The sequence below is a fragment of the Pezoporus wallicus genome, unplaced genomic scaffold (assembly GCF_028554395.1).
Source record: "Pezoporus wallicus isolate ANWC-B61680 ecotype Strahan unplaced genomic scaffold, APGP_CSIRO_Pwel_v1 contig_3365, whole genome shotgun sequence".
NCBI classification, from domain to species: domain Eukaryota; kingdom Metazoa; phylum Chordata; class Aves; order Psittaciformes; family Psittacidae; genus Pezoporus; species Pezoporus wallicus.
This window is the reverse complement of record NW_026640883.1, coordinates 540,447-550,574: the sequence shown is the minus strand read 5'-3', so window position 1 is coordinate 550,574 and position 10,128 is coordinate 540,447. Positions and strand designations below refer to the sequence as shown.

Here is a 10,128-nt window from a genome sequence, read left to right as displayed (position 1 = left end):
ATTTCCTCTTAGTGGATGCCCTGTGCTAAGGCTCTAATTGGGATTTCAATGTGTTATATCCCAGCCTCCAGAAGCGACATTCACCTCTGATGAACATGAGATGTAACCTGTCTGTTTTCTTGTGGTCTTACCTGTGTGAAGCTTTTCTACAGGTTCTCACTAGTATGATGGCCGAGGCACAGAGGTGAATGGGACAGACAGCCTTGCACAGCTGGGCTGTGCAATGTGGGTTGAAATGAATGAGCTTGCGAGTTCTGTGGGCAGTGTGGCACCCAGCATGATTGAATCTGCTACAGGGTGGGATCTCTGGGGCCTGTGTGGCTGCAGCATGTTAGTACTAGCTCTTACAATGTACTGGGGACTACTGGAGTTGCTTCTAGTTCAGAGCACACCTCCTCAGGTGCTCATGCATCAATATAGTCACTGCAGAGCATCTTAGTGCCTTATGTCCTTTAAAAGCAGTGAAAAAGTCTGTGCTGCTCCATTTAGGAACAACCTGCACAGACACAACTGCAGGAGCAAATAGTTGATGAGGGGTCATATTCTTTCCTCTTGGACTCTGCAAGAAAACCCAAGTTCTTGGTTGAGGACAAGCAGAAGAGCTGTAGGTTGTATAAAACAGTGCTGGAGAAACACTCTCTCCCTTGTTGGAAGCACTCCTGGCTGCAAGCATTGAACGCAGAAGTGCACACATTAGCTGCTCTTGACTGCACCCTTCCTGGTGCCCTCTTCTCCTCCTGTGGCTTCAAGCCCACCACTCTCAATATAACCTTCACTTGTGATGGAATCTGCCACAGTTGTCTTTCACAGGAGGGTTAGAGCAGCAAGAGGAGGTTTTGGGATATTGAGTGGTGTCTGATGGAGGGAGAAGGCCTTGTGGTGCCTAATCTGGGCTGCTCTGAATGAGGCTGGTGGGGGCCTTGGCAGAGGCAAGGCTGTGTGCTCCATTTCCCTTTGTGTTTGGAAGGCTTCTCTAGAAGGAAACCTTTCCTGTGAGGGTCTTTTTGCTTTCAGGAGAGGTTTCCCTCAGGGAATCTTTCAAAGGGCTGGAAAATTTTCCTTTCTGACTTGTCCTTCAGTCATTGAATGGCAGGGATATGGCCCACGAGGAAGAGAGCACAGGGTATGGGGCTTGGCTCTGCAGATGGGATCCCAACCTCTTCACCCAAGCAGGTGAGTGATGCTGGAGAAGTGACCTCTGAGCTGCATGTGTGTCAGCACCTGGAGCACAGGTCACTCTTGGACTCATTGGGTCCATGGCAGAGGGCAATTGCTTTTAGACCTATGAATCATAATGTCCCTCTGAGACATGGGGAAAGCTGCAATTTCTGCAGCAAGCAGGCTTTTGCCAGGCAAACTCCTTTATATACTTACTATGTAAGTCAAGAGTATTTACAGGAGATCTTGCTGCCTGTAACTTAAAGCTTTAGCGAAACAAATCGGAATTGCCTTCTGGAGGCCATTGTTATAAATTACAGCCCCAACATCTGTCCACATCTGCAATGTCTAGACAACCCGTCTTGGCTAGGAGAGTGAGTGGGGGAGAGGCTGTGATTGCAGAGGGGAGGGGAAGAGATAGGCTTATGCTGGGGCTGTGCCCAGCACCCTGGCTTATGCTGCCCCTCTGTTTTTGAGTGTGATACTCAAAGCAGGGTCCATCCCAATCCAGCTGGGAGGGACTTCCAGGGGTATCCGAGCCAGGAGGAGCCAGATCTGCCTTCCCCCACTGCAGCCTGCAGATTGACACCAGCAACAAATACGGCCTTCGGAAGCCTTGCCTGCCGTTGCCTTATTTATTGCATGTTGGAGGATGTGAGGGAAGCAGCGCCTTCAGGCAGGCTTGTTTCCGTCTTTCCCTGGCCCCTGTGCAGCGCTTGCGATAAAGAGGCTGGGCCGTCAGCTGAACGATTGTATTTTTTTTACAGTTCCTAGCGCAAACCTTCTCATTTATATGTAAAGTAGCCATTAGTCATAGCTCTGTTCCCTCACACTGCCTGATGTACAATCACATTTTGCAGTGGATGAATCTTTCCACACAGCTGCTCTGCTATGAATAATCCGTTGCTGGGCCCATAAATCAGAAAAAAATCATGCACCTCCTTTGCCTGATCCTTACGCAAAGTCATATATTTTACATGAGGACAAGCTAAATATTCATGAGGCTTTAAAAGGCTGTTCTGACTACGAGGTACTTGTTGGGGTTGTTTTTGTTCTGTCGGGTCAGGTTTGGTGGTTTGGGTTTGTTTTTCATCCTCATCAGAAGAAATCTTTCTTTGCCCTTTGCCACCCTCCAGGCAGCAACGCTGAGCTCCTGGCGGTGCTCCTCTGGGCTCTCAGGTTTGATAAAGGACCGATGGATTTGTCATCACTGCTGTTTCAAGGACGGGCTGATGGAAGGTGCTGCAAACACCAGAGGACACATTCTGGAAGCGTGGGGGGTGTGGAGAGGTGACCAGGCCTCAGAGAGCAAAGGAGATGCTTTTGGAGGTAAAAAAGGGCTTCCAGGTCTGTGCTTGGGGGCACTTGGCTGGCTGTGAGTTGGGGTGTGTTTTTCTGTATGTGCACAGCCTTGCAGGGCAGCCCAGTGCTCGACACTGAGGCCTGTGAGAATCCCACTGGGATTGCGGGAAAGCTGCTGGAAATGGCTATAGCTCCTGCTTGAGAACATCACTGTCACCCTCATTTCTTTTAATCTATATTTTAAACAAAGTACCTACAGAGGCTACAGGGAGGACTAGGACCAGGGCTTCAGCATCATCAGTTGCCCAAGAGAATCTAGGGGGAAATCAGTGCCATGCAGCCGCAGTGGCAAGATGGGAAACAGGAAAATGAGGTCAGAATTACCCACTCAGGATCCCTGCAAGAATCTCAGACTCCCAGGATCTGGCCTTCTTGAGACATTCCCCCACTCTTTGCCTTGGTCATCCAGAGCCTCCAGTGGCAGCAGTGATGCTGTGTGAGCAGAGAGGACTCAACACCCAGGAGGGTCAAGAGAACCTGAGTGTGAAGATGAGGTTTTTCATGTGGTGTCTCCTGAATTAGCAGCTCCCCATCACAGAGAGGAACCAAACTCATCCTCCCCTCCCCTCCCCTGGAGTGCAATTCCCACCACCCTTGCAGTAGCTCTGCCATTTGTCTCATCACAAGAAAAGCTAGCTTGACTCACCAACAAAGTGTTTAGTTTGTATTTCCTGATTATCATTTTTCTGCTACTATAACGAATTAAAACAGTTCACTGTGCTAGCAAACAAATATCAGAGCTGGCACAAGGTGAGAGAAGGAAGCACATGGCTGGCAGAGACAGGAGGGGGGATTCAGCTTCCTTTTTCAGCAGCACAAGGGATAAATTTGGCTCAACCTGTAATGTCAATCCATACCCTGACTGTTCTGGTTTCTCTGCATTCAAGCCTCTGTCTTTGGTTGTTCTCTCCACATGTGCAGCCTTGTGCATCTCATTAATATCAGACGGGTACTGTCCTGCTCCAGCCATACAGTGAACATAGTTCATATTTACATCGTCTTAGACTTTTCTTTCTGTCCATTTGCATGACTGAGTGGCAATATCTTTGTCCTTAAACAAGCCTTTTTGCCTAGAGGCTGCAGGGAGCCCTCCTGCCCCCAGAATCCCCAGGCCACTGCACACCAAGCCCTTTCAGCTGAGAAGCCAGTGCCCTGTGTGAGGCATGCTCCCATCACAGATGAGCTGGATGGAGAGGCTGAGCAGAGCCACTGGGACGTTTCTGGGTGCAGGGGTCCTTGTCTCCCTCCCATGAGCTCTTATGCTCTCAAACATCATCTGTATGCTCATCACTGTGAAATATACCCACAATAATGGGTGCTGCTGCCAAGATACCTTGTAAAACAAAGGGAATAACAAAATTTTCCTCCACTGGTGCTCTCTCCTATTTCCCCTTCCTTTTTTTCTGCAACTTGGAAAGAATGAAGTCAAGGGACTGCCAAAGCAGAGGAAAACAAGGCCAAGCACACACAGATGGCAAGCCCACAAATTTAATTTAAAATCATCCTTTATTATTCAAAATATTAAAATTCAGGCAATAAAGCCCAAAGGAACTGCACTGATTAAAGCTCCCTAATGTTTCATGGCCAAATCTTGCTGCTTCCACCAAGGGGCACGGGGACAAGAAGTGAAACCCTTCTGGAGTGCAGGGAGAGGTAGGGCTGTACCTGCTGCAGATAGCTTAAACCAAACAGTTACTTACTGACCCAATCAGCTTCATGTAAAGCAAAGCACCAGCTGTTCCTTACCCAATTAATGATTGCCACAGCAAATTAACATGGCGTTACACCAGGCGTGGATATGGTCCGCAGAGTCCAGAAAGCACAGAGCAATATGCTAGTGCAAAAATAATCACAGTAATATCTTTACCGTTAGGTAGCATCCTTCATCTGGAAGGGTGGTGAGCTCCCTGTGCGCTATACGGCTTGCTTCATGCAACATGCTCTGCAGTGAGGGTGTGGAGGGAAGGAAAGGGGGTTTATGAGTGCTGTTGCAAGGAGAAAGTAAAGGGGAGCTGGTCAGGGCAGCTTTACTGTGGAAGGGGCAGCAGTGACCACACGTCTGGCTCCTGGTTCCTGAAATCCAAACAAATAATTATTTAATTGGTTGTAAATCTGCTGAATCTGAAGAGTGCCTTCCCTTTGCCTTATACACTGCAGGCATCTCCAGTGCCTGTCATCCTGTGTGTGATGTGACATTGATGACACAGAGCTGTATCAGGGATCTGGTGGGTGTCACAGCTCGGTGTGCTGTCCATTCTCCTCCTCTGGGCCACAGTGAACACAGCAAGCTGGTGGGTGCAGAGAGCATCCCATGGGGGGAAGCGGACACAAGGCTGGGCTGCAGATGCAGGAATCCAGGTGAGACTGACATGCCAAGATATCATCTCCATGCTTAGCGCTGCTGGGACAAGCCTTGTCTCTCCGAGTCCTTCCTTAGTCTCCCTTTGCTGTCCTAGAATCTTGCCGTGTCCCTCTGCAGTTGTCCTGCGTTGCAGGATCCTGGTGGCAGTACAGAGCAGAATTACTGAGCCATTCTATTCTCCCACCAAGGTTAAGCTCAACACCTAAACACTCATTAGTTTTGGCTCCACTTCATTCATGCTTTTTCTGATCCAGAGACATTAATCCCATATAAGTTACAGTCCAGACAGATCAATCAGCCTGGAGGGCTTTGGGGCAGTGGTGTCTAGTGCTGAAGCATTACAACTTTCAATTTTCCTACAATTAGGCCAGCATCAGATATTATTGACAAATAAACCATGCAATCAAAGCCTTGAGCCCATCACGCTGCTACGAAGAGGATCCATTACATACCAGCCAACTGCAGGGTGCCTACAGGGAGCAGACGCAGGAGAGCCTTGCCTCAAGTGCCAGCAGCCCCCGGTTGCCTGCAGTACTGTTACAGGAGCCATCTCTTTGTAATTATAGGACTCCCCCATTATAATTACTGTTATTTATATAATTGTGGTGAGTGTTTTCAGTGCTGTCAGCAGTCTGGAAAATGCCCAGCCCCATTATAGCAAGCATTTCAGGTGTTTCACTGCTAAGAGTCTGGGCTTAAAGTATGATGACCAAGAGTGTGGCTGGGCCAGTCCAAGAATAGCAGCCCATGTCCTGGTGACCTGAAAGCTTTCTTTGGAAGATTTCTATGCCTTGGGATTGTAAAGGGAGGACATAAGGTTATTCCTGCTGCCTCCTCTCAAGCCACTCTTCTGGGAGTGTAGCTCATCCCAGCATCACACCCTGCATGGGCTGACATTCCCCATCACCTCTGCTGGGTCACTGGCTGGAGGACACACTCCTGGTACTGAGTCATGAGACACCATCTAGGTCATATGTCCCTGCAAGGAATCCAGTAATGGGCATATTCTCTGCATTGTTGTCCCTCTGATTATCTTGTTCAAGAATGTGGAGACGATGGGGTGTCTACAGAAAATGAGGGAAGGGGCTGGTGCACAGGAGGTGCTGGTTTCATACCTGCAACTCGAAGCTTTGCTTTGTAGGTCAAACACAGAGCAAAACCAATGGGTTTAAGCTGTATGTTGGTGAGCAATTACTGATGTTTGTGGTTGGCTCCTTTTCTCCTAAACAGGAAGAAATTCAAGGTATCTCACTCAAGATGCCGAGTCAAACATAAATGTGGCAAAGAAAAGCTGTGTTTTACTGATGGTAAATTGCACAGGGATCAGTGTCCTGCTTGCTATAGAGAAAGGAAAAACTTCTTGGTGTCTTACGATTAGTATTAAAGACACTGAAGGTAATTTCCCTCTGCTGCTCCATGCGAGCTGGCCTCCGCTTTTGGGCACATTATGAAAAATGTAGGAAAACTGGAAAGAGATTAGACAAATTTAACAAACCCAAGAGGATTAGAAGTGATGGCTGCCAGAGAGTGAGCTGGTCTTATGTGGTGTGTAACAGAGAAGATAAAAGGACGGGGGAGGGGATATGTAAATACCCTCTGGTCTATATGCAGCTGCTGTTAAAGGGATGCTGATCAATTCTTTTGCTTGCTGCTTGGTACAGCAAAGAGAGCTTAGCCCAATTTTTAGGAGAAATTTAGAAACATTATTAGAAAAGAAGAAAAAAGCTAAATTTAAGGGCACCGAGGCACCATGGGAGGCTGTTTACAAGGAACGTTCTTTACAGCATGGATGTGAACAAACATCCCTCGAGAATGATGTAGGTCTACTTGATCTATTCCAGTGAAGTTTCCCAGTTTCATATCCCGTGACGAGGTGCAGTTTGGTACACAGTTTTCTCTGGATGGAAGTCACTAGGTACTTTTGGTCCTTGTTCCGTGCACAGGATTAGTTTTAGATGTTCTAGCACTAACAACTGACTTCAAAACCGGCGGTGCACAACCATTATGTGTAACGGGAGCAGAACCAGGGAGCAGCCCAGCCCTGAACCGCGGCTGAGGCCCTGCTTGGGGAGCCTGCTGCCTGCTGACCCGGCGCCCCGCCGTTAGCCACACATGAGGTGCTGATGAGTGACTCGGGAGCCAGCGCTGCCGTCCTAGGGAGCTCTGGGTGGAAATGCCCCACATGGTCCCCACAGAAAAGGGCTTCTCTCCGCCCCAGCTCCCGCGCTTCCGTTACACCGCCACAGCCCCACGCTACTACAACTCCCGTCGGCCCCCTCGCCGGCGCATGCGCCGTCCGGCTCCCGGCGTGCCTCCTGCCCCAAGGTCTTCTGGGCTTTGTAGTCCTGTCGGGCTGCGGGGGCCCTGGCCAGCACTTCTGTCGGGGACTCCATTTCCCGTGGGCCTGCGGGCGGCGCATGCGCCGGGTGGGCAGCGGGCCGAAGTGGAAGGGGGGACGCGGGGCAGCGCAGGTTCCTGTCTGCGCTGGCTGCGGCCTGCCGCTGAGAGAAGGGGCGGCCCGGGCGTAGGACTATGGACCCGGCCGAGGCCGTGCTGCAGGAGAAAGCCCTCAAGTTCATGGTGAGGGCCTGCGGCGGTTGATGGCGGTGGGCACCTGTGTGGGGGGAGGGGCGAGAGATGTGGGGAGAGGTAGAGAGGGGCTATGGGGACGGGTCCCCTGGGGGAGGCCGGGCCTGTGAGGTGTGCTGGGCCGGGGGAGGGCGGGGAGCGTGGTCCCCGAGGAGCAGTGGGGTGCGGGGAGGGGGCTGAGTGCCGGGAGCGGGGCCCCAAATCCGTAGCAAAGTATTGTTGTGGTGCAGGGGAGGTCGGGGCTGCGGGTGGCACCTGGGAGCTGGGGAAGTTAAACTGGAGAGAGGCAGGAGCTGGCAGAGGGGCCCGCAGGCTCCGGGAGGGGTCCCGCATGTAATTGTTGGGGTTTTATCTTTATAAATGCACCTTAGACTCTCCTTCTGTACTGCACACCATTTCTCTGCGATTTTACGTTGTTTTTCTTCAATTTTGTCATGAGAGCTGTAAATACTGATGCTTAAATCCTTCACCTGCTGGTGCAGCAGCATATCATTGATAGTGAACGTGAAGAGCGCTTACATTCTTTAGGTCTGTGAGTTGGCCTTTGCCATGGAGAGCAGCCCTGGGGGTACTTGCATCCAAGATGCTCTTCAAGCGTGGCTGTTTTGAGGCATGGTGTACTTAAGCTGTAGTTTCATCCTCTCTTCATTTGTTGATATTTCTAAGTGTTTTGGCTAGAAACATAATATTTAGAAAACAGTTGCTAGCTGAATTGAATATAAATTTTGGGTGCCCAAAACCTTTCTTTTCCTAAGGATGTAATTTAAATGACTGGCAGCACTTCCTAAAAGTTTGGTTTAGGGTTAGTGCTTCCAGTGGTACAGAATTAGATCAAAGCTCATCAAGAAGAAACAATTCTACTAAGCCTTCGGAACAGGTGCCCGAAATGAAACTGAGGAAACAGTAGTTGCAAATTGTAATTTTTAATTGAGCTTCAAAACACTCGTTTGGCTTCTGGTTTTTAATCTTGTAGAACTTGTTTCTCTTGAGACTTTTTGACCCTTTTCCTGGTAGTCTCCAAGTCTGTCAGATTTATAGAGCCTCAGCTCAGTGAAGTGAGAAGATGCAATGGATACCTAAATGGGCAAGGTAGCAATTAGTAATAATAAACTACCCTCTTTGGGGTGTGATTGGCCAAAGGGGTGTCCCAGATCTTGTTGCACTTGTGTTTGGCCAGGCTTGGTAATTACAACCTGCCTCTAGATAGTGAGTTTCATATCCTGAAAAGTTTCTGCTGAGGTGTTTTTCTTTCCTGACAAACACCATTGTGAGCATCGCTGCGCTGATTTCTCATATGCTGCTTTTTTCATCACCTGTGGTAAGATTCCCATCCAAGGGTTTAGTCCAGGCCTTTGAGCTCTTCTGTGAGATTGGGCTCAGGACCTGAGGGAATCCCTGTCCATCTTACAGCTGGCTGTGTTCCACTCCAACAATAAAGCTTTCTGACATTAGGGAGAGATGTGAGCGTGAGAGCAAGCTGCTCTTTCAGGAGATGCATCTGTTAAGAGTACCAGATAAAGGGAGGAATTATCAAGATCAGGCTGCACTAAGAACTAAAAGCTAAACCAAGTCCCTCAATGTTTTATTAAAATGGCTCTTGTATGCAAACCATTTGTAAAAAGCTCAATGAAAGATACGGCTTTCCTCTGTCCACTCTGAATATTTTTGGGGTATTTTTTGCTGATAAGTTGAGGGGAGAGTGAGAAACACATCTCAAGCTTTTTCTTTAGCGCATGCCTGTCTAGAACATGACTTTTGCTTTAGTTATGCTGATAAAGTGTTTGTCAGACTTGGAGGGGTCTTCTGGTGTCCTTGGAGGTGTGGCACAGGCACACCTGATATGTGAAGTATTAGTTGAAAGTGTCAGTTTGGCCCTCCTAGGAAGCACCTTGTTGTTTCTGCCTGTAAGAAAATGCTTAGTTACTGCAGTAGTGCCATTGGTGCAGTTATCTACATAGAGGTAGTAGATTAGCTTGTGCATCCTCTCAACTAATGCTGAATCATTCACAGTGTATTATCTTGTTCGTGCAAGTGTGTGATATGCTTCATGTACATCTTCCTTATCAGGTGGCTCACATATGATTGAAGTGGGCTTTGCTATTAATTACTGATTTTTCCCTGAGAGTTTCCCAGGTGCCATCGGAGGTAAATATACAAATAACCCTTGGAGGTGTGAGCCCTGTCATGTGTCTAGCTTTTGATAGTTTTCTTTTTGATATGGATTTGTGGTAATATTTCTGTGCATCTTTAGAATATAATACTTTTGTCCACTTAAAAAAATGTCAGTATCTAATTTTTGGCCTTGGCTTTGAGCACTGACTTGTGACTCTCTTGAGCCGCAAGGTATTGGGCAAGACAGACCTGCTGATTTGACTTTTATTTTGATGTCTAATAGAAAAATGTCACGTGTAGACTTCACCGAATACTAATATTATGAATTAAGTTATCTTGCTTTAAAGTACCTGTACTTGATGCTTTGAAGGACAAACTGGACTGTTTTGTTTTGTTTTGCTGTTTTTTCCATGTGCTCATGTCTATGCCACTTCTTGATAACAGTAAAAGAAGGCCACCTTCTTACTGGCTGGCATTGACTTGATTACTCACCAGTGAAACAGTATTACATTTAGCTAATATCTGCTACCAGTTTCCTAGTTATC

The 10,128-nt window shown here is 48.2% G+C and overlaps 1 protein-coding gene across 13 annotated transcripts in view; it reads left to right on the top strand.

The window, feature by feature from the left end:
• The first annotated feature begins 7,289 nt into the window (after positions 1 to 7,289).
• Positions 7,290 to 10,128, top strand: part of BTRC (beta-transducin repeat containing E3 ubiquitin protein ligase) — a 116,983-nt gene continuing 114,144 nt past the window's right edge. For 4 of the 13 annotated variants that reach the window (XM_057421116.1, XM_057421113.1, XM_057421111.1 and 1 more), the window contains exon 1: positions 7,295 to 7,462. In XM_057421116.1, the coding sequence (XP_057277099.1) occupies positions 7,415 to 7,462 (48 nt within the window). In that variant the 5' untranslated portion in view covers positions 7,295 to 7,414. Of the gene's footprint in view, positions 7,489 to 10,128 lie in introns of all 13 variants that reach the window. The other 9 variants (XM_057421108.1, XM_057421107.1, XM_057421104.1 and 6 more) reach the window with 6 other exon arrangements.